This window comes from Macaca nemestrina, chromosome 7, assembly GCF_043159975.1.
Source record: "Macaca nemestrina isolate mMacNem1 chromosome 7, mMacNem.hap1, whole genome shotgun sequence".
Lineage (NCBI taxonomy): Eukaryota > Metazoa > Chordata > Mammalia > Primates > Cercopithecidae > Macaca > Macaca nemestrina.
Window position 1 is genome coordinate 147,604,980 of NC_092131.1, and position 26,840 is coordinate 147,631,819.

The 26,840-nt window shown below is 36.0% G+C and overlaps 1 protein-coding gene across 1 annotated transcript in view; it reads right to left on the reverse strand.

The window, feature by feature from the left end:
- Positions 1–26,840, reverse strand: part of LOC105490028 (unc-13 homolog C) — a 699,235-nt gene that overhangs the window by 74,754 nt on the left and 597,641 nt on the right. Inside the window, exons 26-28 of the mRNA XM_011755257.3 lie at positions 17,673–17,796; positions 14,865–14,921; positions 10,278–10,358 (exon numbers count right to left, since the gene is read on the reverse strand). Of these exons, the coding sequence (XP_011753559.2) occupies positions 10,278–10,358; positions 14,865–14,921; positions 17,673–17,796 (262 nt within the window). The remainder of the gene's footprint in view (positions 1–10,277; positions 10,359–14,864; positions 14,922–17,672; positions 17,797–26,840) is intronic.

A 26,840-nucleotide genomic window follows, 5' to 3' on the forward strand; every position in this document is an offset into this window, starting at 1 on the left:
ATCTCCTAGAAGGGTAGTGGAGTGCTCTCTGGAGGACTGTTTACATAATGAATCAAGGAGCCATCCAAAGAAATAACTGTGCCTGAGAGTACAGAGCAGTGCTAGAAACCAAGCCAAGAGTAGGAGGGAAACTCTGGAAAGGAAAACACACTCTCTCTCTTTCTTAATATTTCTCAGGTAAGCCTCAGTCTTATCAAACCTGAGCATAAGTGCTAAATGATTACAATAAAGGAGGATGAGGAGGAGCAGAAAGAGGAGGAGGAAGAGAGGGAAGGAAAACCAAAACTGATAAAATGAAAATTTGCCATTTCTGGGAAAAAAGGAGCAGAAAAGATTAATGGGTATTCTGTCTATGATACCCATTTGGGTTATTCTCACTTTTCATTGTTCTTGGGCTACTTTAAAACTCTATACATTGTAGAAAATTAATAATAATAGTATAGATGATATTTGTCCCTCATAATACAAATTAATTATTTTGGGCAGAATAAAACTGAATATTGCTCTGTGGATAAATCTTTCTTTCCTCTATTCCAGCTTTTCTTATTGCTTGTATATGCTTGGTTTCTGGAATTCTCCTTTGAGACAGTCGTAACATCTTAACTGGTTCCCTCACTAATTGATGAATAAAATAACATTTTGACACATTTTATAACTGCATGAATATCACAATTATACCCTCTTTTAAAAACTGTTCTTTAACAGTGTATGTAAAGTAGCATGAGTGATAGCATTCATAAGGATGACCACAGGATTTACTGTCTAATTTGTAAGATTGCACTGTGGATTCTTCAGTCACCTTAACACTTGACAGCATCTGTGGTAGTGTCTGCTGTGCCACCTGTTTTTTCCCTCTTTTCTTTCATAAATATTTATTAAATCTGTATCATGAGCCAGACCTTGTACTGGATGCTAACATTATAAAGCAAAGGAGACACAGTGGTTGCTCCCAAAGGTATTATGATCTAGTAGGATATGTAACCAACATTTAAACACATGACTTCAACAACACATTGTAGGTGTTAGAAAAATGATTTGAAAATACAGATAATCGGGGAGGCACGCAATTCTGTTGTCTAAGGAGTCAGCAAAGGCTTCCAAAGAAGTGACTTCTTTGGTGGCTATGAGTTTTTAAGTACTGTTGTTTTTAACTTTAGCAGCCAGTAGGTAATTCACCCTCATGAACTAGAGAAAGAGGACAACCCCACCAAGTAACCAAGAGAAACCCTGGTAGTCTCGGCACTATTTAAGGAGAACTGAAGTGTTCGTAGTTCTCCAAGTATAATCTAGATATAGTTTTTCAAATACTGTTTTCTACTGTTATTCTATACCCATCACTAAACCCGTGCTGCCTCTAGGTGGTAGAGGGCCAATGGAAGTTAAGAGATGACACTGCACTCCTAAAAATTCCCAATGCTTATTAACATGGTAAAGGCTCTGAGGCATACTGTGGTAAAGAGATCTGTGTAATCTTTTATTAATATACCTTGTTGCTAAAATTATTAGGCCATAGGACACCTATATCACTGGGCTAATACTTTGGGAATACAAGTGTTTTATGGAATATGATTGGGAAGAATAGAAGAATGTCACTGAACTTCATATAATTGAGATATTATTGAGGGCCTGGAAAACTTCATAGCAGAAGGTAAAAAGGGTTAAGCTATGAAGGCATAAACTAAGTACTTGTACTGAATCTTTTAAAATAATTTTCTAGAAAGGCATATTTTTAATACTAAGGCATTATTTTGTAGGACTCTGGGACTTTGGGGACTAATCAGGAAATGAAATCATAAATAAGGTGTGTGCTTGTACCTGAGGAAACCCAAGGGTTTTAGGTACGATACTCAACTGACTTCCTCTTTTTTAGCCATAGAGTTTTACTTGTTATTCCATTAAAGTCTCTAGCAGGATATTTACTGAATAGAAGTTTTGTAAGGGCAGAAACTAATGCCTTTGTCTTTGGAGTGTATTTTCCAATATGAAATGTCCCGAGACAGAAACCCAGGACAGACGGTAGCTATGTCAGAAGAGAAAACAAATTGCCAGGTGGTAAGAATGAAAATATCCCGTTCAATGGACACAGTCAAATAACACATGTCATAGGCTCCTCACTCTAACAATGAAGAAGGCAATTTCTATGGTCATGCAAATGCAAACTCGTCGAGAATGCTACTTTCTGAAAACCTTTCACACAGTGTTCAAAACCTGGAATGAGAGCATCTCCGAGCACCAGTCTGGTTATCTTACTGGCACAGATAATCAGGAGAAAGGGGGCTGCAATTATTACATGGATCTTGGCATTCAGAGATTTTACATTCAAATTTGACTCTATGCACATGACTCTGAAGGAACTGGAGAGTAGAATCCACATTTTGCTGAGGCTTGGGTTTGAAGGATATAAATGTGAGGGTGATGTATAGAAGTAAATGTCTTAATTATTAGACAAAACCCACTATCCATAGCTCAGTGCAGTATAGTTGATTTCCACTCATTATAATGGGCATTTTGTTGGGGGATAAAATGCTAGAAAGGAATTTGTAAACGTGGGGTTTAAAGCCTTCTGGATGTTTTCATTACACATGTGAAAAGTGCATTATTTTCCATTGATTCTAAACAAAAGCCCAAGACTTGGTCTCTTATAATTCCTCTGTGGCCTACAGTATAATCTAAGAAACTTCAGTTTGATCTGTTCAGATGCTTTACTTACAATGGTCTAAAGTAGCAGGAAAAAATGGGCAAAAACAATTAGGACAGGTCATTTCCTCCTTATTGAAGAAAATAATTTGTAACCTCTCAGTTGAAGGACTGTAGAGGAGTTGGTTGTTTAGTGGAAAGAAGGATAAAGATATTAGCTGGATGAAATTCTCTCTTCCTCTCTATCATGGCTGATATTTTTGCTATGGACTTACAAAGCAGAAAGCATGTTTGACAGATGTGCAGTTGAGCTGAAGCTTAAAGTTGTTACACTGGATGACAAAATTTGGCTTTAGAAGGGTCCTGGTAGTCTGGAATGCTGGGTCAACATTTCTAGAATGAGATGGCAAAGAGGAAACTAAAAAGCCAGAATTTATAATAAATATTCATATTCATGTTTATCACAAAGTACAGAATGGGGGTGATGTGGCTTAACAACAGAAATTTTAAAAAAGTCATAAAGATTTATCTGCTGTCAAGTTCAACATGATTGCATAAGTGAGAAGGCAGCTATTCAAGCAAGTGAAATCTGATCATGCATCAAAATAGGTAGACAGGTCAAGCATAAGGGTTTGGTAAGGCAGGAACATTCTTCGCTGGTTAGAACACATCTGGGATATTAAGTTCATTCTTGGGCTTCATCATTTATAAGAAATGTGAAAAGTGGAGGCCATTTAAAGACAGGTGACAAGAATTTCATAAGGTCTAGGAGGCATGTTATTCAATAAACAGCTTCAGATGATATGGGATGGCATGATAGTTTTCTTTAATATCTGAAAGTCTATCACACAGAAAAGGAAACAGAATAATTTTATGGTAGTTCCAAAGAACAGAAGGAGCACCAATACACAGCAGGAGAGCAGATTTTTCTTTGATACATTCATCAAAAATTTCCAATAATAGTGCATCTTAAAAATCAAAACTTCCACTTGTAAGTTAGTGAGGTCTCATCACTGGCCACTATTAAGTGGTGGCCAGATGACCATGTGCTGACAACATTGTAGATGATGTGGCAAGAGTGGGAGATGCTGAGTCATGTTTCCAATTCTGAGAGTCTAGAATCCTCTTAACCTCTTTGATTCTCGGATCCTTATAATATGCTAGAAAATATAATTCTTCATCTGTCCTCTATACAGTCGGACTTTTGCATAGGTTATTTAACCTCTTAGGCTATCAGTTAATTCATGTATAGAATGGTAGCAGAAACATCCATTCTACTTTTGGTGTTGTAAACTTGTAATTGCTCTAACTGGAAGAACTTTGTAAATGCTGGAGTTCTTTCCAATTGTAAAAAATATATTTAGTTGACAGAATAACATAGAACTCAACATAGAACTCAGCATTGTGTTTTAAGCATCAACCCCTATCTCAAGCAGGTTCTTCAATATTTATTTCCACGTTCCTGCCATCGCATCTAACTCCAACATGGCACTAGGAAAACAGCCTTCCATTTTTCTTGGTGGAACCATGCTTTCTCAGTCGCTGGGGCTGAAATCTCTGAGGCATTTTGGGCTCCTTTTCCCATTTACCCCATATTCAGTTGCCAAGTTCCAACAACTCTCCCTGGCTTGTGTCAGTCATATCCATCCTTCCCATTCTCCCCCTAAAGCCACCACCTTGCTGATAGCTCTCATCATCTTAGGAACTAAAGAAATGGAACTGAAATCTCTGACTATAATCTTGAACTATGCAATCTAATTTGTGCATTTCTATAAGATTCCTATTGCTGAAATGACTTTAGCATAACGTTTTCAAAATCATCAGTGAATCCTCTTTTATGAAACATAATGAGGGCACACAAGGACCTCTTTATTTTCAACCTAAACATTTCCCATCAACCTCATTTTACACTGCTTCATTACGCCAACACCTAGTTCAGTCCAGGCCAGTCCAAAGAGTGGTCTACTCACTGCCTCCCAGCCTTCTTGTCTTGTGCCTTCCCATAGTGAAATTCCTTTTTCCCTGTTGTTGTTCATGTCATGAGTCTTCCTCCAAAAAACTTTCTATCCAGCCTGTAAACTCCCATCTGTCCTTCAAGACCATTACAGCTTTTCCTGATCTCTTGAGTTCATACTGGTTGATCACATTCTCTAAAACTTTATGATGTTTTAAAATCTGTTTCCCTCAACTAGTATTTGGATCACCTGTTCCATTTCTTACACTGCTGTAAGTTAACACGTATCATTATTTCATTTTCAATGTGCCTCTCTCTCTCAGCTTTTAATCTGGACTAGAAACTCCCGGAGAGAAGGAACAGCACTGCTTCTCAAAGGGGAGTCTCAGGTGTTAAAGAATCTGACCAGGGCTGTGCTCTTATAGGGTAAAGGTTCTGGGCACAGGAAACCAAAAGGCCAGAGGACAAAGCGTTAAGGACTTGAACTATTGGCGAGGGAAAGAGTCAGATTTAATAGTTAGCTCCTTTGAGAGGGAATTAAAGGGTTTATTGGGAAAGGAGGAAAAAAGAAACACGTTGGCTGCAGTAGAGTATGTGGGGTCTTGGGCTTAAGAGTGGAAAGAGAAGCCTCCAAAATGAACCAGTCATCAGGCAATATAAGTGTCAACTTAATATTTATGAAGCGTTTTCTATATGCCTGTTTTAATTGCTTTATATGTGATGACTCATGTAATTTTCTTTCAATAATCTTTTAAGTAGTATTATTATTTCCATAGGAGAGGAGAATAATGTACACATTGCTGTCTTTCTCTCTCTCTCTCTTAATCACCTCCTATCCTGATGTTATACTTGTTAGTGGTGTAATTTCTCATGTAGTTTCCAGTATTTTATTTACTTTTGTAATTCATAGCCATCTTCTGCGATTTGTAAAGGCTTCCACACTAGACACATTAATATGTTGGTGTCACAAATGTCAGGATGTGTGACAAGGAGCACTATTATCACCTCTAAGGTAGGAAGGAGCTATATACAAAGTATCATTTTCTTTACCTTGAAAAATAACTAGATTTTTTTTTCTTCATAACTTTTCAGAAAGTAAAGCACTTGAGACTTGGTTATGATTTGAGAGGCAAAAAAAAAAAAAAAAGTACTGCTAAATTTTATAAAATCAGGAAAAATACTGCCTGCATGCTTGGCAAGCTATTTTTTTATAATCCCAATAAAACTCTGAATTCTTTTAACACTTCAAACTTTTCAAGATTGAAGATCTTTCACAATGTATTTTTACTGACTCATGGGAACATGCTATTGTTTCTTTACAAGATTATAAGAAGAATTCCCTTTTTTGTTAAATATACTATTTTGGTAGCAATTTTCCATCATTACTTTGTTCTTTCCAACACCTGTATCATATTTTTGGCAAATCCAGGCAGACAGCTCATTTTGCAAACTTAGATATAATCATAACCCACCTTAACTTTATAACTTTAGAGGTTAGCCACTAAAGTTTTATTTTTTTAGAAATTATTTGACAGATATTTAAAAAAATTATTTTCTACCACAACTGGAGTCCTCTTTAACACACCATATCAAAATATGCTCTTCCTGCCCATAAAATATTTCAGTGTTTCTCTTTTGCTGACAAACTGAAGTTGAGATTCTTTTCTTTGGTGTTTAAGCCTCAGCATTCTGGCTCCAATCCAATGTTCCTCTTTCATTCCCTGTGATACTCAGCCAGTCATGATCGGTTCTTCTACACTAGACTATTTAAAGTTTTCATGCTGACCAACGCCTTCTCTTCTGTCACTCATGCTGTGTTTTCTGTAGGCCTGCAATGCCTTCCTCCCATTGTTTTTTCCCTCTTTATCCTCTACATTCCCAAATATCCTTCTCTGGGAAGCTTTTCCCTGGACAGTCAGAGAAAATTCATCACCCTCTCTGCCCTCCCCCATCCTTTGTCCACAATTATTTTACTGATTGTAGATGGTTTTGTTCCCAAGTCAAAGGCAAGTGCTCTCATCTCCAGCCACCACCTCATTGCTCACCATATTTTCTACCTACAGTAAGCTCTCAAATAATGATATTTGAATTGCAATCCTCCATAGGTAGGTTATTTTGTTCTTCTCATGAGCAGCTGGATTTTAACCAAGGCAAAACTACTTATAATAGTGAAAAGAAGATGCTGAGAAAAAGCCACTGGAATCACCCCATGGGCAATGGGGATAGCAGGATAGGGTAGAACCTCTGTGAGGGTAACAAACGCAAAGGAATAAAATGTGGTTCATCATCATGTTCTTCTGTTTGCCTGGAGTCCTGAGCATAAGAAATGGTATTATCTAGGATTAAACAAGAAAGTAATAAGTTCCAAAGCTAAATTTGAATGTATAGTTAAATTCCTTTCCTTATACCAAGAAATGCAGATTTCTAGAGGGCCCTGATTCACGTTTATTAGTTTTAGAGAAACCTCAGTATTGCCACTGCATGATGCCAAATATATTTGCAACATATAATATAGTGTCATGTTCAGGCCCCTATAACAAGGGTTCTGGGGGAATTTAAAAGGGTGGGAAAAATTAAATCATTCAGCATTTTTTCAAGTCAAAGTGTAACTGCTATTTCTCTTTGAAAGAAATCTACATTTAGGGGAATCTCATGTCAGTCCTGAGTCTTCCTGAGATATGGGGTTGGAACTCAAAGTCCAGCTAGAACTCCTTTAAAATTTCCCTATTGGCCTCCCTATTAGTTTGCACACACAGATTAGGTGACTGGTTATCTGTCTCACAGCTGCCACCTTTCTACTTTTACTTTCAAACATTGTTGATTTGGTTGCTTTGTCGGGTAAATGTAATGTCTCAAAGCCCAACCATCCTAACTGCAGCAGATGATCATATTTTTTGTTACTCCTGCCATATTTGACAGTCTTGACTTATAATAGAAGCTACATGTGACTGGTGTTATAAAATAGTTCCAGTCCAATTAAAGTTTTAATATTTAGAAAAGTTCATATTTTCATCAATGCTTGTATAGAGGCTGAAAGGTTTTACATTATTTTAAAATAATTACGAAATAGTCTAAGTAATTGACATAGTATTTTAATATAGCAAGAAGTAATCTCTCTGAAGAAGTATCCCTTTTAGCCTGCTACATTTTACTTAAACTTTGTAAACACTCATTGAAAATATGTGACATAGAAGCAAGGACACTGACTTTAGAGTTTGGAGTCCTTTCTCAGCCTTGCCAATTACTAGCAGAGCTATGGCCTTGGAAAAACAACTAAAATCCCCTCCCTTTTAATTTTCTCAATTATCAAATGTGAATAATCATTCTTGACCTATCTAACACCCAGGATATTTACAAGGATCACAGGAAATGATGTATATACATAAGAGAAATTTGAAAATGTAAAACATTATTTCAGCCTATATTCTAAAAACTCCATAGCACTTGCCTTCTTTGTTTTCTCATTTCTAGCTTATTCAATTAAACTGAGCTGAGGAGGAATTAAAGATGATCTCTTTAGCAGCCATCGGAAATTAGCACGGGTAGCGTGTTCTCCTTTGATCTATGGTTATCTTTCTCATAAGGTCTCTGCTTGCATCATAGTGCTCCTTTGGCTTGGCTCTGGGTAGACATTGAGTTTCTTGCTCTTGGAATTAAAACTCTTTTAAGTTGTACTCTTCGTTCTCCTGAATTCCTTTGTAGTCAATCTCACAATTAGTGTTTTGCAGGACAGTAAGGTGGTGCAAATCTCACAGACAGACAAGATAAAGGGAGTCTCAGCTTTGGCAAACTGATGACAGTCACTGAAAATCAGATATCGGGTGAATACCTTGGCAGATGGGCAGGGCACAGGGTCAAGAGAGTCTCATAGCAGGCACAGCAGGCCTAGCATGGAGGTGCCCAGAGAAAGAGTTGGCGTCATAGAAGTTAGGGAAGAGGGGGACTGGAGAACTGACACAGGCTCTGAGGCTCAGGAGGACCAGAATCAGACTCCAGTCCTGGAGAAACAAGACAAATGGCATGGACCCATTTATTGGACCTTGGACACCAAATAGTAGTTTTGTCCACAAAGAAGAAGGCCAGTGTCTGGTGTCTGAGATTGAATTAAAATATCAGTATAGATGATATAAACAGGAAGAATGGATAGTTGAGCTGTCAAGATAAAAGGAATTTGCTTGAGGATCAACATCATCTTAGAGTCTGAGAAGAACTCAGTCGGCAGGTGGTGATCATCTGGCCTCATCAATAAAAATTAGAGAAACGCTGAAGTTAGAGACAGAAGCCAGATCTGTGAACACAGTTGAATACCATTCCCTATTTCCACAGAACACATTTTCCTTCCTTTCCTAAAGCCATGCATTGACCTAATAAAATGCACAAAGGGCTGAATTCAGATGCCAAAATTTTTTCTTTTCTTCCTCTTCATGGTGTACGCCAGAGCTTATTTTATTCTACTAGCATGTCCTAATATGTAGCTATTAGTGCTACTGAAACTCCAAAAATTAGTTATTTTTTCCACAAATTTTTGAAAATAATTAAAAAACTTTTAAAGTTTTTTATTATATTTCTTTTTCATGTTGTCCATTTTTTCCTCAAAATTATTTTTCAAATTTTCCATATTTCCAGACAACATTCTTGCTACCTCTTTAGAAACTCTATTTCTGTGACCCAGGTGTCTCTAGGTGTCATAAAACTCTCACCTTCCAACTTTAACTTGGCAGTTGTTACCACTGCAGCAGCAAAAGATTGTGTCATTAAATGCTGAAACTGCAAAACAAAAGCCACAAGGTGACAGTTTTGTGAAAGGATGTGACTGTTATTCAGATAGAACTCTGTTGAAAAGAATACCATTGTTTCTATCCAGTAGAACTGTTCTGTGCTCTCCAATGGCTCATGGTACCTAACAGTTATAGTATAGTTAATAGCTATGCTAGACACACATCCTGGATAGTAGATGCTTCCCCCAGTGAAGAGTGAACACTTTGGACATAATATGAATTTAGACGACGAACTCATCTTTCAAACTCTTTAATAAACTTTCACATATAAATATATATGGATATAAATATGAAAGAAATTTTTTGAAAATAACTTCTGGGTTACATTTTGAGATCTGCACACATTTAGCATACACTACGATAACTTTTAGTTAAACTTTGGCTATGAAAACAGTTGATGCGTACAACACAACGTCTTTGGGTTTTCAGCAGAAAATGAAATGAAATTATTTACTTACTAAGTGAGAAGGGAGGGTTGATATTTTAAAAATAATTTCAACATGCATAGAAAACATATAAAAACAAATTCTGGCAACCCAAAATATTCCTGAAGCATCTGTTTATCTGGGTTTTAGGGTACATGTCTTTCTTTGAGAACATATATTACAACATAGGCTTCACTTACGCTTTAGAGAGAGACAAAGGAAACAAGTATAAGAACAGTGTATTGTGAATGTCATAAGGAGACAGGGCTAAATCTGGCATCCTCCGGGAATGTATTAGGTTGGTGCAATAGTATCAATGGTAAAAACTACAATTTCAATTGCACCAACCTATATCTATTCAACTATCTACTATCTCTTTGAATGGCACAGCTCTACTGATACATGGCTAAGATCAGGCCTACCTATCTCTGGAGGTAAATGGGGGCCTCTCTGGATGTATATATAGGAACATTATAACCTTACCTTGATGGTAGCCAGGACTACCTCCATTATAGCGCATTGTCTTGGCGTCAGACCCTTGGCATCCTCTCGAATCATGTGCTCCTGGAAAACAGGGTAGGAATTGCTTATAAAACAACCATTTCATGTCTTTGGTCATATATTTTATAAATCTCCACTTTGTCAAAGGAAGAAATGGTAAACGTCTACTTGAAAAGAAGTGCTTTGATCGCGGTGTGGTTTTATTTTCACTTGCAAGGTACTGTTAGGGAAAAAAGAGAAACCTGGAAAATGTGTGACGAAATGTTTTCACCCGACTTCCTTGGTTTATGTCTGTCACGCTGAGGAATGTCAATTATGAAAAGGATTTAAGAAGCAAATTTAAGCCTCTCCCAATTATTACTGATAAAGTCTACTTTAAATATAATGCCTCCATTTTATTCTTCTTCTTAGATACCCTCAATTCTTACTCGTTCCTGGGAAAAGCCCCACGGAAATTAACTCAATTTGGCTGTGAAGATTTTAAATATTTTATAATCATTTAAAATATTTTAGAACTGATTTTAAAACTTATTTCATTATTTTACAATGGATTTTCTTCATTGTTCACTGTGGCTTGTTTCAACCCATCATAGAAAGCTTATTTAGGGAAATGATGGCAGAAAAAGAAAATAATAAAGGAAATAAAAATCTAAGGGAAAAATTTAAAAATATCTGATCCCCCCAAACTGACACAATCATCCCAGGGCTGTCATTATGTCATATAAACAACAACACTCAACAAATATTTATTGAGTGCTTATTATGTGCCAGCACTGTTCACAGGGAATGAGATCTATTGTTTAATACAGGGAAGACTTTTGTCCTTCTGGAGCTTAAACTTATGTAGGGGCCTCTGTGAATTAGAAGAAAAGACCCACGTGGGTGAACATAGCTCTGAGCAGGTATGGAATGATGAGTAAAGCAGTGCCTTTGCTGAGTAATAAAAGGTGTGTTATTTTTTTATGAGAGGACAGCTTCAAGTCAACGCATACAGCTTGGCAAGTGGAACATGGGCTCAATTTCAGCTGTCACTTGCTCCTTTATGTAAGCATTTTTGTGCAATGCACGAACCATGCCATCAAACCCAGTGGCTTGTCCTTCTATTTTGGCCCTTATCTTATTGTTTTATTTAGTGATTGCCACGACTTCCAGAAGACAACAATCTATCTATGTCTGGCTCATTCTTTCAGCTTTTCAGTGTCTATTTTGGCAGTTGTTATCTGCTAGGCACTCAGTAAATATTTGGTAATTGGATTGTACTTCCTTCAGTGTGTGTCACAGGATTTTTTATGCCTCAATAGAATCATTGTCTTTGGATATTGCTAACAACATAGTGTAATGCTTCATGGATCCATGATATATATTTATACATCTTACTGCATCTTTCTCTGATACATGGATTTCAAGTTAATCATATTAGTTCATTTCACAGTTTTTAAATAGCAATATTATATACCCATTGAGACTCAAAGAGTAATAGAAATGTTTGCTGAATTATAGGGTAAAATGCTTTCAGACAAGTAATTAAAACTATTTTCTATTAAATACATTTATCTGACTTCATCAGTCTTGACTGGTTTAACAATGTGGTCACATTACTTTTTAACAGATGCTAATAAGTGATATATGCTGGTGCTATAGAAATATAATTCTTACTAGAAATAATTTTTTAGGATTTAGCAACAGATCATTCAAGTAAGGGGATCTCTGAAAGAGGCCAGCAATGAGTTATTGCCCAAGTAAAAAGTATGCAGTAAACTCAGAGTCTCAGGTGTATTTTCATCAATTGGTTTTTATATTATATCACCAGTTCCTGAAGGTTTATGCATATTTTCTTTTATGTCAAATAAATCTGATTATATGAAATACTGTCAGGCAAATATATACATTATATATATAGCATATATAATATGTATTATATAATACACATTATAAATGTTTTCTGTAATATATATTATACATTATAATATGTATATATTATATATAATATATATTACATATTATATATTATAATATGTATATATTACACCTAATGAAGTCGCAGAGTATGAAATAATAGAAAATGTCAAATTGTTGAATAAATACATGTTTAATGAATTAATCCTAAATCATCGCCAAACACAGAAAACCAATTAGTTCCCCGCATTGTTCTACTTTTCTTGATCTTGTGTTCCTTTAGGCAGTTATCTATCAATGCTCCTAAATAGGAATTCTGAAATTTTCTATCAGTACAATTATTTCAAATAGCACCTTTTCAGCACATCAAATCTGCTTTCAAACTAATATATTAAAAATTTAAAGACCCGTGGTTTAACATTTTTTTTAAAATGGAAGTGACATTCTAATAAAATAAGAGGAAATAGTTTTATACAATTTGAAGTTCTTCATGCCAGCTGGAGTTTCAGGTTTTTGTATAATACTGTAGATTTATTGCTCTGTAATTCAAATAATAATAACTAAATGGACTGATAATTTAAAAATGAAAAACTCAAAAGCCAATAATGGAATATGATACAGAATGAAGTTATTTTTCTCATCATCAATAGATACAAGGACTATCTTTAGTCCTTCATATTATTTCAGTGTTGTTGAAATAATCCTGTTAGGTCATTGTATGTATAGTGTGCTTTTAGGTTATAGAATTAAAAAAGAAATCAGTGAATTGAAAAAATAATGGATCACAAAGCATGCTAAAGTGTTATGTTTTCTGTAGACCCTGATTTTTCCCACAGAGCATGTATATACTCTCTAGGGAACCAGCCTCTATCTCGATCAGAGTTCATAAGATTTGGATTGGGTTGACTGTACCCGAACCTCAGGGTGAACATGTGAGTTAAGCCAATTGGCACATGTCACTTCTCAGACCACAGTGACTGGTTTGGGAATGGTGATCATACTTCCTCAGAGCTACTGATATTCCAGGAGACTTTGCTATGATTCCCTGCACGAGATGGGTATTTTTCTCTACAAGATTTGAAGTTGAAAAGATGTGACATCAAAGGATGTGAGAGAGCAGAGACAACCAACTTACACACAGAAATGAAGGTCTGTTATGGCAATGCATCAAACAAGGAGAAGGGCAGAGTCGAGAGGTAGTGAGTATCTGGGTCCTGCGACATTGTTGGAATCCCTAATCAAGCAGTCACAGAAACCAGAGTTACCCCTGGACTGTGAAATTTCATGTAGCAGTAAATTCCCTGTTTGCTTATGTTTGGCTTTCCATCACTTGAAACTGAAACAGTTCTAGCCGATAGAACATTCAACTCAGGAAACTGAAGTCTGGGGAGATGGAGTGTGCTTACTAACATCACACAGATACTAGATGCATGGCCAGGGCCATTTCTTTTGCAATAAGACCTATGTTATTTCACCTTCATGGTTTTATGTGAGAAACTTCAGCAGTGTATAAATCCACTTTTCAAACTAGGCTCCAGAAATCCCAGAGAGGTAATAAAAGGGATAAAGAAAGGGATAGAGATCCAAGATCCAAAATAATAGTTTGGCAGTGACATCTACCTTTTATCTTTCCTTCCAACCATCAATAGCACTGAACACCTGTGAGGAACAACTTCAGGTGATAGCTATATCTTCCAGATGGATTATTGGTTTTAATTTTTGTGTTAGGAATGGGATAAGGTATATGATAAAATAGAATACTGAAATTATAAGGCACATATTTTACCTCAGTACATAATTATACATTTTGTTTTTTCCCTGTGCTGTACATATGAAACAATCCAATACTCAATGGCACCTAACTTTGAGCTACCAGCTGGGGGAGAAATGAAGATCGCTCCCTCTGCAACTGGGAAATGACATATACTTTGCAGTTACCAAGCAAAGATAATGTATATGTTGTCTCATTTATACTCACAACAATCCTTGTAACTGTTATTATTATTATTATTTTTTTTTGCATTTTACAAGAGCCACATCTGAAGATTAGGGAGGTTAAATACTTTGGCCCATGTCACATAGTAGGAAGCAGTTAAGGAAGAATTTGAACCAAGGTTACCTGTGTCCAGAACTCATCTCTTAACTATATTCTAGTAGGGAGAAATGGAATAAAAATAGCATGTATTTTAGCCAGTCAAGTTCCTATGCTACAGGAACAGGGACTGAAGTTTCCTGTGAAAATCCAGAGTTTTGGGAATCTCAAATTAGGACTAAGCACAGGGTCATTTAGTCTGAACATCCCCCACTTGTAATGGGATTGAACATGTTGACAAGTTGTGTCTGCTTTGATGAATTTCATTTTCCCATACTACGTTTCTTGGTTTTAAGACTTCTCTAGGCTTCACTGGATTTCTATGCAGTGTTCCATTTTGTCTTTGTTCATACCAAGCCAGTTTAATATATGAAAGAAAATATGCTCTCTAATTTAATCCAGAAGCAATAATGCTCAATGCTGCAATACAAAGTTAAAAATTCCTAAAGCAGATTGTGAAATCACAGACATACATCTTCTTAATCCTGCCATAGTAGATACTATTACTAGGAGAGGATGCTTGCAGAACTGTAGTTAACTCACTACTTTCCATGAATGAGTAACTTCCTTATTTTTATTACCTTCAGTTTGGATAATTGTCCAAGATCTTTAGCTGCAATGAAAATCATCTGGGGTCCCTAGAAACAAAGAAAAAGTGAGAGAAGACGCAGTCTTAAGATATTCAGTGTTAGTCACAATAGAAATGCAGTCAACAGAGAATTTCTTTATTTCCCTTATTAGAGTTATGGCTTATGCCAGATGCCCTTAATTGGTCTATTATAAAGATTGGGTCAAATATATCTAATGGTGCTGGCAGTATAACAGTCCTTATAGGTGTTCCACTTCTGAAAGTCTTAAGTTTAGGTTAAGGAATGGGTTGCTACTAATGTAGCCAGTTTAATGTAGTATATGGATTAAATCAGTGATCTTTAACTTTTATTCATTTATTTTTAGAAGAGGCAACTTCCTCATTCTACTCCCTGCAAAAATAAAGGTGTGCAAAATCTGAAGATACGGGGCTAAAGAAGGTGGAACTGCACCTTCTAAAATGCTGTCCAATCTATTAGCGACCTACCCTCTTAACCCCTCCCTCAGCCAGAGGCTTTCTCTAGAACCCCAAGGCCCTGGGGAAATGAATTTGAAAAACACTGGAACAAACCATCCAATGCTTTACTAGAATGAAAAACTAGAGGCATGTCTGTTGGAATGTGTGACTGGAAAAGTACTGAATTTGGCCAAGTTCATTACAGCTTGAAATATTTTCACAGGAAGGAAAATTAGCTATTCTGAACAAATGTTATCTAGTTATTTATTGTAGTGTGTATATTTATTGGAGAATTGAAGACTATACGTTTGAGAATAGCAACCGTGGTTAATTGTGCTCATATTTTGCCCCGTCACCTAGCACAGTGCCTAGTACATAATAGGAGCTCAAAGAATATTTATTTAATGAATGAATAAATGATATGCATTCATACTTGGATAACTCAATGCTAGAGAAATTTTAGGTGATGGTAAGCTTTCCTAGGGAAAACTTTATACAGAAAATGAAATGACATTTCTGTAACATAATATATGCATTCTTGAAAAAACCTCATATTCTACAGGATTGCACACTAAAAATAATAGGACTTATGGGAAAAACAGCAATGGGCAGAACAGTCCAAGCCCTTGCAATTCTGTTACTAAAGAACTATCAAAACCATAACTGCTACTTTGGGATATGGCTTGGATAGGTAACAGGGAACTCAGTGAAGCTAATGGTTGCCTTAAGGAACATTAACAATGCAAAATATCCTGGTCAACACGGTGAAACCCTGTCTCTACTAAAAATACAAAAAAATTAGCCAGGCGTGGTGGCGGGTGCCTGTAGTCCCAGCTACTTAGGAGGCTGAGGCAGGAGAATGTCATGAACCTGGGAGGCGGAGCTTGCAGTGAGCTGAGATCATGCCACTGCACTCCAGTCTGGGCGAAAGAGCGAGACCCTGTCTCTAAATAAATAAATAAATGCAAAATAAACAAAACAACAAGACAGCAGAGTTCAATAGTGGGCTGAGACAATGCTCATGCAAGTGGAGCTACCAGCAGAGGGGGAAGGTAGCCGGCCATTGTGACAGTCATGCAAGGGTCCGTTTTCCGGAGAGGGAGCCCATGTACAGTTACTCTCCTCTTTTTTCCTTTTTAAAACGGGTCTGTGAAGTAGCCAAAGTGAGAGCTTTTGTTCTTTTTCTGCTGATGTTATAGTTTTTGTATTATATTCTAGAGCCTCTGACCTAGGGAAATTTATATATAAACCAACCGAACTTCCAGATTATACTGATATTCCTCTATTGAACAGTTACTTGATTGCTAACTGGTGTTATGGAAATATATTATGTATTGAAGTAAAATGTGTGTGTGTGTGTGTGTGTGTGTGTGTGTATTTGCAAATGTGACTTGGAACCTATATATATGTAGGCTATAAAATCATTAAACCACACATTCACGGCATTAAGTGAAACTCAAAGTAATTTATATTTTATCACTCACTGTCTGGCAGTAAATCAACAAAAACATATGCATATTTGCATCTTGGAACACTTTATAAGAAAATGTTTTCTAGGCATATGCTTTCACTGGATAAACATGGACTGAGTGTGTATAACTAATGTATAATAACACATATTTTATTTCCATTTATACTTACTCATTATTTGCATCAATTTATCTTCCTCAGTCATGGAGAAAAAAATACATTACCCCATAACAGGTGCTTGTTAGTGTTATTTTTCCCTTGTTTGGCTCAGGATATGTGAATAGAGATACCTGGCTCTGTGTATTCACTTGACCACTGTCTAACTTTGCAGCCAATTGATCTTTCTGGTTCTTTTCCTTTTTGTTTGTGCAATACAATCGCATCCTTCAGATTCACTAAAAGGCACCTCCTCTATTAACCTCCAGGTGGGGAGGCAAGAGATGAAAGCATAATTGAAAGGTAAAAAAATAAAAATAAAAAATCCAAATAGCAGTGGTGTAACTATCTCCTTAAACTGTAAAAGTTAAGAAAGAAGCACAGTGGATACATCGTATCTTCATTCTATTTTCTTGAGGTCAGTAAAATTAAATAAAAACTACATGTGTAAACCAGATAACACTATAAATAGAACTTTGATACATGTTTTAAGAGGTTAAGTTCTGACTGTCAAACAACACGAAGTTTGACTGCTATTGCCACTATTTAAAATGGACTGGATAGGAAACTATAATTTATATGATCATTGTTAAGAAACTGGATACCAAACACTTTTTCCCAAAAGGGATTTAATTAGTATTTCATCTGGATGAAAACCATTCACTTAAACCAAAAACAGATGGGTTAGTGGAAGCATAACTAAACTTTATATACTTACTGTTTGATCTGTCAGAGGAGGAAGAACGATTTGTTTTTCTATTTTATTGAGAACTAGCTTCCATAACTCTTTCAAAACTCGCTTTAGGACTGTTTTCTCACAGATTTTTGCTGAGAGACTTAATCTGAAAAAATATATATATATATTCACTTTTAAATTTCATATCAAGGTATCAATTTAGGCCTTTACAATTTTCAAATGCTAAATTCAATTTACTAAATTATTATACAAAATGTATAATATCAAAAAACTATTTCATGATTCTGTTCATTAGATAATTCTCTATATTTGATAGAAAATGAAATCAGCATACTTCTTTTCTTATGTTGTTTTCTAAATCAACAGGCTTTGGAAAGAAAAATACCTTTTTTTCCATTATACTTTAAATTCTGGGATACATGTGCAGAATGTGCAGGTTTGTTACCTAGGTATACATGTACCATGGTGGTTTGCTGCACCCATCAACTGGACATTTACATTAGGTATTTCTCTGAACGCTATCCCTCCCCCAGCCCTCCACCCTGCAACAGGTCCTGGTGTGTGGTGTTCCCCTCCCTGTGTCCATGGGTTCTCATTGTTCAACTCCCACGTATGAGTGAGAACATGCATTGTTTCGTTTTCTGTTCCTGTGTTAGTTTGCTGAGAATGATGGTTTCCAGCTTCATCCATGTCCCTGCAAAGGACATGAACTCATCCCTTTTCGTGGCTGCATAGTATTCCATGGTATATATGTGCCACATTTTCTTTACCCAGTCTATCATTAATGGGCATTTGGGTTCGTTCCACGTCTTTGCTATTGTGAATAGTGCTGCACTAAACAAACATGTGCATGTGTCTTTATAGTAGAATGATTTATAATCCCTTGGGTGTATACTCAGTAATCGGATTGCTGAGTCAAATGGTGTTTCTAGTTCTAGATCCTTGAGGAATTGCCACACTCTCTTTTAAAATGTTTGAACTAATTTACACTCCCACCAACAGTGTAAAAGCGTTCCTATTTCTCCACATCCTCTCCAGCATCCATGGTCTCCTGACTTTTAGTGATTGCCATTCTAGCTGGTGTGAGATGGTATCTCATTGTGGTTTTGATTTGATTTCTCTAATGACCAGTAATATGAGCTTTTTTTCATATGTTCGTTGGCCGCATAAATGTCTTCTTTTGAGAAGTGTCTGTTTATATCCTTTGTCCACTTTTTGATTTTTTTTTTTGTTTTTTCTTGTAAATTTGTTTAAGTTCCTTGTAGATTCTGGATATTAGACCTTTGTCAGATGGATAGATTGCAAAGTTTTCTCCCGTTCTGTAGGTTGCCTGTTTACTCTGATGATAGTTTCTTTTGCTGTGCAGAAGCTCTTTAGTTTAATTAGATTCCATTTGTCAATTTTGGCATTTGTTGCCATTGCTTTTTGTGTTTCAGTCATGAAGTGTTTGCCCATGCCTATGTCCTGAATGGTTTTTCGAAGGGAATGCTTCCAGCTTTTGCCCATTCAGTATGATACTGGCTGTGGGTCTGTCATAAATAGCTCTTATTATTTTGATATATGTTCCATCAATACCTATTTTATTGAGAGTTTTTAGCATGAAGGCGTGTTGAATTTTATCAAAGGCCTTTTCTGCATCCATTGAGATAATCATGGGTTTTCTTCTAGGGATTTTCTGGTTTTAGGTCTTAGATTTAAATCCATCTTGAGTTAATTTTTGTATAAGGTATAAGGAAGGGATTCACTTTCAGTTTTCTGCATATGGCTAGCCAGTTTTCCCAACGTTATTTATTAAAGAGGAAATTCTTTTCCCATTGCTTGTTTTTGTCAGGTTTGTCCAAGATCAGGTGGTTGTAGATGTGTGGCATTATTTCTGAAGCCACTGTTCTGTTCCATGGGTTTAGATACCTGTTTTGGTACCAGTACAATGCTGTTTTGGTTACTTTAGCCTTGTAATATAGTTTGAAGTCAGGTAGTGTGATGCCACCAGCTTTGTTCTTTTTGCTTAGGATTGTCTTGGCTATATGGGCTCTTTTTTTATTCCATATGAAATTTAAAGTAGTTTTTTCTAATTCTGTGAAGAAAGTCAAAGGTAGCTTGATGGGGATAGTATTGAATTGACAAATTACTTTAGGCACTATGGCCATTTTCATGATATTGATTCTTCCTATCCATGAACATGAAATTTATTTCCATTTGTTTGTGTCCTCTCTTATTTCCTTGAGCAGTGTTTTATAGTTCTCCTTGGAGAGGTCCTTCACTTCCCTTCTAAGTAGTATTCCTTGGTATTTTATTCTCTTTTGTAGCAATTGTGAATGGGAGTTCACTCATGATTTGGCTCTCTGTTGTCTGTTATTGGTGTATAGGAATGCTAGTGATTTTTGCACATTGATTTTGTATCCTGAGACTTTGCTCAAGTTGCTTATCAGCTTAAGGAGATTTTAGGCTGAGATAATGGGGTTTTCCAAATATACAATCATGTCATCTGCAAACAGAGACAATTTGACTTCCTCTCTTCCTATCCGAATATCCTTTATTTCTTTCTCTTGCATGATTGCCTTGGCCAGAACTTCCAATACTATGTTAAATAGGAGTGGTGAGAGAGGGCATCCTTGTCTTGTGCTGGTTTTCAAAGGGAATGCTTCCAGCTTTTGCCCATTCAGTATGGTATTGGCTGTGGGTTTGTCATAAATATCTCTTACTATTTTGAGATACATTCCATCAGTACCTATTTTATTGAGAGTTTTTAGCATGAAGCTGTGCTGAATTTTATCAAAGGCCTTTTCTGCATCCATTGAGATAACCATGTTTTTTTTTTTTTGTCACTGGTTCTGTTTATGTGATGTTTTACATTTATTGATTTGCGTATGTTGAACCAGCCTTGGATCCCAGGGTGAAGCTGACTTGATCATGGTAGATAAGCTTTTTGATGTGCTACTGGATTCGGTTTGCCAGTATTTTATTGAGGATTTTTGCATAAATCTTCATCAGGGATATTGGCCTGAAATTCTCTTTTTTTGTTCTGTCTCTGCCAGGTTTTGGTATCAGGATGATGCTGGCCTCAAAAAATGAGTTAAGGATGAGTCCCTCTTTTTCTATTGTTTGGAATAGTTTCAGAAGGAATAGCACCAGCTCCTCTTTGTACCTCTGGTAGAATTCAACTGTGAATCTGTCTGGTCCTGGGCTGTTTTTTGGTTGGTAGGTTATTAATTGCTGCCTCAGTTTCAGAACTTGTTATTGGTTTATTCAGGGATTTGACTTCTCCCTGGTTTAGCCTTGGGAGGGTGTATGTGTCCAGTGATTTATCCATTTGTTCTAAATTTTCTAGTTTATTTCTGTAGAGGTGTTTATAGTATTCTCTGATGGTAGTTTGTATTTCTGTGGGATCAGTGGTGATATCCCCTTTATCATTTTTTATTGTGTCTATTTGATTCTTCTCTCTTTTTTTCTTTATTAATCTGGCTAGCAGTCTATCTCTTTTGTTAATCTTTTCCAAAAACCAGCTCCTAGATTCATTGATTTTTTGAAGGGTTTTTCATGTCTCTATCTCCTTCAATTCTCCTCTGATCTTAGTTATTTCTTGTCTTCTCCTAGCTTTTGAATTTGTTTTCTCTTACTTCTCTAGTTCTTCTAATTTTGATGTTAGTGTGTTGATTTTAGATCTTTCCGTCTTTCTCCTGTGGGCATTTAGTGCTATAAATTTGCTGCTCAATGCTGCTTTAGCTGTGTCCCAGAGATTCTGGTATGTTGTGTTTTCATTAGTGAAGTATAAATAAAATCTTTTACAGACAAGCAAATGCTGAGAGATTTTGTCACCACCAGGCCTGCCTTACAAGAGCTCCTAAAGGAAGCACTAAATGTAGAAAGGAAAAGCTGGTACCAGCCACTGCAAAAACACCAAATTGTAAAGACCATCGACACTATGAAGAAACTGCATCAACTAACAGGCAAAATAACCAGGTAGCATCATAGTGACAGGATCAAATTCACACATAACAATATTCATCTTAAATGTAAATGGGCTAAATACCCCAATTAAAAGACACAGATTGGGAAATTGGATAAAGAGTCAAGACCCATCAGTGTGCTGTATTCAGGAGACCCATCTCATGTGGTAAGACACACATAGGCTCAAAATAAAGGAATGTAGGAATATTTAGCAAACAAATGGAAAGAAAAAAAAAACACAGAGTTTGCAATCCTAGTCTCTGATAAAACAGACTTTAAACCAACAAAGATCAAAAGAGACAAAGAAGGGCATTACAAAATGGTAAAGGGATCAATGCAACAAGAAGAATCAACTATTCTAAATATATATGCACCCAATACAGGAGCACCCAGATTCATAAAGTTCTTAGAGACCTACTAAGAGACTTAAACTCCCACACCATAATAGTGGGAGACTTTAACACCCCACTGTCAATATTAGACAGACCAACGAGACAGAAAATTAACAAGGATATTCAGGACTTGAATTCAGCTCTGGACCAAGCGGACCTAATAGACTTCTACAGAACTCTCCACCCCATATCAACAGAATATACATTCTTCTCAGCACCACATCACACTTATTCTAAAATTGACCACATGATTGAAAGTAAAATACTCCTCAGCAAATGCAAAAGAACAGAAATCATAACGAAGAGTCTCTCAGACCACAGCACAATCAAATTAGAAATCAGGATTAAGAAATTCACTCAAAACCGCCCAAAGACATGGAAACTGAACAACCTGCTCCTGAATGACTCCTGGGTATATAACAAAATCAAGGCAGAAATAAATACGTTCTTTGAAACCAATGAAAAATAACTTTTAAAGCACACAAAGTAAAATATCTTTAAAGGCAAATGATCCCTTTTATTCATATTTAATACTTATTAAACCTAGAGCAATTTCTGATATTAGTCACCAAGGTTTGGCATGACAGTTGAGAAAAGGACAACAGAACCCATATTTTTAACCCATGTTACAGCAGCAGAAGGCAGACCTTCACCACAGGGAGTCACTCTCCCAAAGCACACCATTTTCACCCTCGCCCCAACATAGTATATGCCCATGTTCATGGTCTAGGAACACCAAGGAAATACATTTTCAGCACTACTGGGCACTGGACCAACATAACAACATAGGAAAGGTATATATAATTTCAATCAAGGATAAAAATTTACCAATTTTAATAGGTGTAAGGTGTTCCTTACAAATTCTTCTCACGGTGACGTAATGATGTAACAGTATCTAGCATTTGTATAATACTTCTACAAGCTATTCTTTAGAAACTTCTTCTATATATGTTTCTCATTTACTATTATACCCATATTACAACTCAAAAACAGGCACAGAGAGGCTTGGGTACTTGTCCACGGAAGTGAAGCTAGTAAGTTAGATTCTAAGTTTGACTCTTTTCTTCTAAATCCAGCCTGTCTTCCAATGTCCCATACTGCCTCTGACGAATGTGCTTATGTAGGAAGTTGAGCCTGTATATGAAGACACAGTGCTGCGTAAATATCTATTAAATATACTATAATATAATAATACTATATTAAATATACTATGATATGACCCTGGCCTCTTTGAGTCTCTGAGTGAATTAAATCTGTTTCACAGAGAGCCAAAGATGGGCCATATACTTCAGGGCAGCCTCATTGACTCCCTATAATGCAACTCTGTATGCTTTTGGACTCAGAAATTATAACCTGGGCTCTAGTCATGATAGACAGATTTGGCTGTTTTAAATATTTAAAGATATACATAATTATATTTATATAATTACAATGGATAACATTGAAAGGTATGTGACATGTGAGAGGTACGTGGAGAGATTTTCAAGACACATTTTTGTGTTAAAGTATTTATCCTAACACTATGTATGTAAAAGCCCAATATATAAAAATATGTGAAAGCAAACTTCTCTGGATAAAGAGGAAGGTTGGGGACCCCTGAGGCATGTATGTGGAACTCCAGCTCCTGTAATTTGAAAACTGTTTTTCAAGGGTACCATTTCTAGCTTGCTGGTGAGTATTTGGCATGGACATAGGGTAGAAAGCAACAGATGTGTCATGGAAGAATAAAACAGGCTATCCACAGAGAAATTCCTGGTATGAGACACAATAACTCTGCCAATTTTGCTGCAGATGTACCGTTTCCACTTTCCAAAGATCCAAGTCTAAGAATTAATCTTGTGTTTATGGTCAGCTCACATACTTGGCATGCTGACTAATCCTGCTTAGACTGGAACTAAAAGAATAGGAATAAAATCATTGTCACGTGCGCAGCTCGTTGTAGGATTTTTGCTAGTTGAAAATGCAGCTTACACCTCAATTTGTGAAGTGGTGAGGTCTTGGTGGAGAGAGTGTAACATAAAGAAGTAAGATGTTTTATTTAGAGAGGCTGCACAGGACAAAAAGAGCTTATACATTTATAATATAACATGATTTCTAAGGGAATTTTCTCAAACCACCTTGAAGACTTTCAAGCCTCTATTGTTTATTTTAAATAATAGAAAATAAAGGTGAACGAGCAAATGCCTCTTTAATTCAGTCTGAATTAATCAACTTGATAATGTAAGCTGAAAAGCATATATTTCAGAACCTGAGCTATCTAGATTGGCTGAATACAAAACTAATTAATCAGACAATTTTCAAATGCCATGTGTACTGGCTGGCAATAAAGATTTCCTGTCATATAATTAATCGCATTTTCGTGAAAATTTACCTAGCTGTTTTCCCTCCCCTTGGAATGCCTGTCCCTCATTTTCATATATCAAAACCTTATCCACCTTTAAATACCCAAACCAAATCAATTTTTTATTCATTCTTTGAATGAGAAGTAAATATTGTACTCATTATCACTTTACATTTTATGTTTGTGTTCCTTTCTTATTTCTCCTCCTAATCTATTAGCTCCTTGAAAACACAATCAACATCTGGCTTTTAAGTATCTCCTCTATGCAGTGGCTTTTAAGTTATGCATTCTGAATTAGCCCTGAGGATTTCTGCAATTCTTCACGACATATTTCTTTCAAAATTTTTAAATATCTTTTACAAATACTTAAAGCTCATAGATTATTTCCTAATTTTATACATTATCTCTTTCCACCAATAATTAAATGATATGACACATATGGTGACATAATTGTCTACTTCTAATTATACTTTAGTAAGATGGAGTACAAATAAGAATCAAAATGTACTGAAAATAAGAGTCAACCCATTTTATCTATTAGCCCCATTTTATAGATGGTGAAATGGAGTCAAAGTCACTCAGCTAATAGTTGGAAGTAACAAGATTACTCAAAACTTTGTTATGTTCCACAACTTTGGTCACAGGACATAGAAAGCAAATAGTTTCTCTAATAATAAATAATACATCTCCAAACTACTGATTGGACTTCTGAAAAACAGAAGGCATTCCAGTGAGAGGTTGAAGCGAATTGGGATTGCCTGGGCCTGCTGTTCATCACCATCATATTCACAACCAATGCTCATGTGTTTATAATGACCCATTTCTGTGTTGTCCATAGAAAAGAGTCATATGCTAAGATAAAAATGTCCAGAGAACGTATAGACAATTATGTTGTAAAAGTGAAAATCTACATTAACAAAGTAAAGAAATGAGGAAAAGTATTTCTCCTTCTCTCTTTCTTTTCTTTTTTACTTCTTCCCTTTTCTCTCTCCTTTCTTCTGCACATACTTCCCTACCTACATCCTATTATCTACTTATCTATATACCTATCTTCTAGATATTTCCCAACAGAGAACAAAACATAAGGCTTAATTTTCCTACTAAATATTGACATTAAATGGATAACAACATTAGACTTATTGATGTAGTAAGAAGGCAGCCAAAGGTAAATGGAATTAAAACAGAAGTCATAGTATACAGAAGAGATTCTTCCTATGAGTTATTTCTTTTTTATCCTTACCTATTTAAATATTTTATAATTATGACTGTGGGAAAGTTTAGATGGAAAGAAAAAGAATGCACTAAATAAGTTTAATTACCTGGAAGAGTATCCAACTTTTTTTTCCTTTCCAACTCTTATTTAAATTCAGAGGGCACATGTGCAAATTTATTACATGGGAAAACTGCATGCTTTGGGTATTTGGTGTACAGATTATTTCGTCACCCAGGTAACAAGTACAGTACTCAATAGGTAGTTTTTGATTCTCACCCTCCTCCCGCCCTCCACTCTTAAGTAGGCTCTAGTGTCTACTGTTCCCTATTTCGTGCCTATTTGTACTCAGTGTGTAGCTCTCACTTACAAGTGAGAACATGCAGTATTTGGTTTTCTGTTCCCGTGCTAGTTTGCATAGGATAGTGGCCTCCAGTTCCATGCATGTTGCTGCAAAGGTCATGATCTCATTCATTTTTATGGCTGTGTAGTATTCCATGATATATATGTACCACATTTTCTTTATCCAGTCTCCCATTGATGGGCATTTAGGTTGATTCCTTGTCTTTGCTATTGTGAACAGTGCTGCAATGAACATATATATGCATGCATATGTCTTTATGGTAAAAAAATTTATATTCCTTGGATAGATGCCCAGTAATGGGATTGCTGGGTTGAATTGAGGTTCTGTTTTAAGTTCGTTGAAAACTCTCCAATCTGTTTTCCACTGTGGATGAATGAACATACATTCCTACAAGCAGTGTATAAGCATTCCCTTTTCTTCACAACCTCATCAGGATATGTTATTTTTTAACTTTTTACTAATAGTCATTCTGACCAGTGTGAGATAGTATCTCACTGTGGTTTTGATTTTCATTTCTCCAATGATTAGTGATGTTGAACATTTTTCTTTATGCTTATTAGCTGCTTGTCCGTCTTCTTTTGAGAAGTGTCTGCTCATATGCTTTGCTCATTTTAATTTTTTTTTTTTTTTGCTTGTTAATTTATTTAAGCTCCTTATAGAGTCTGGATATCAGACCATTGTCAAATGCATAGTTTGCAGATATTTTCTCCTATTCTGTAAGATGTCTGTTTACTCTGACAATAGTTTCTTTTGCTGTGTAGTAGCTCTTTAATTAGTACTATTTTTCATTTTTAGTTTTTGTTGCAATTGCTTTTGGAATCTTCATCATAAAACTTTGCCAGGGCCTATGTCCAGAATGGTTTTTCCTAGGTTTCTTCTAGGGTTTTATAGTGTTAGGTTTTACATTTAAGTCTTTAATCTACCTTGAGTTGAT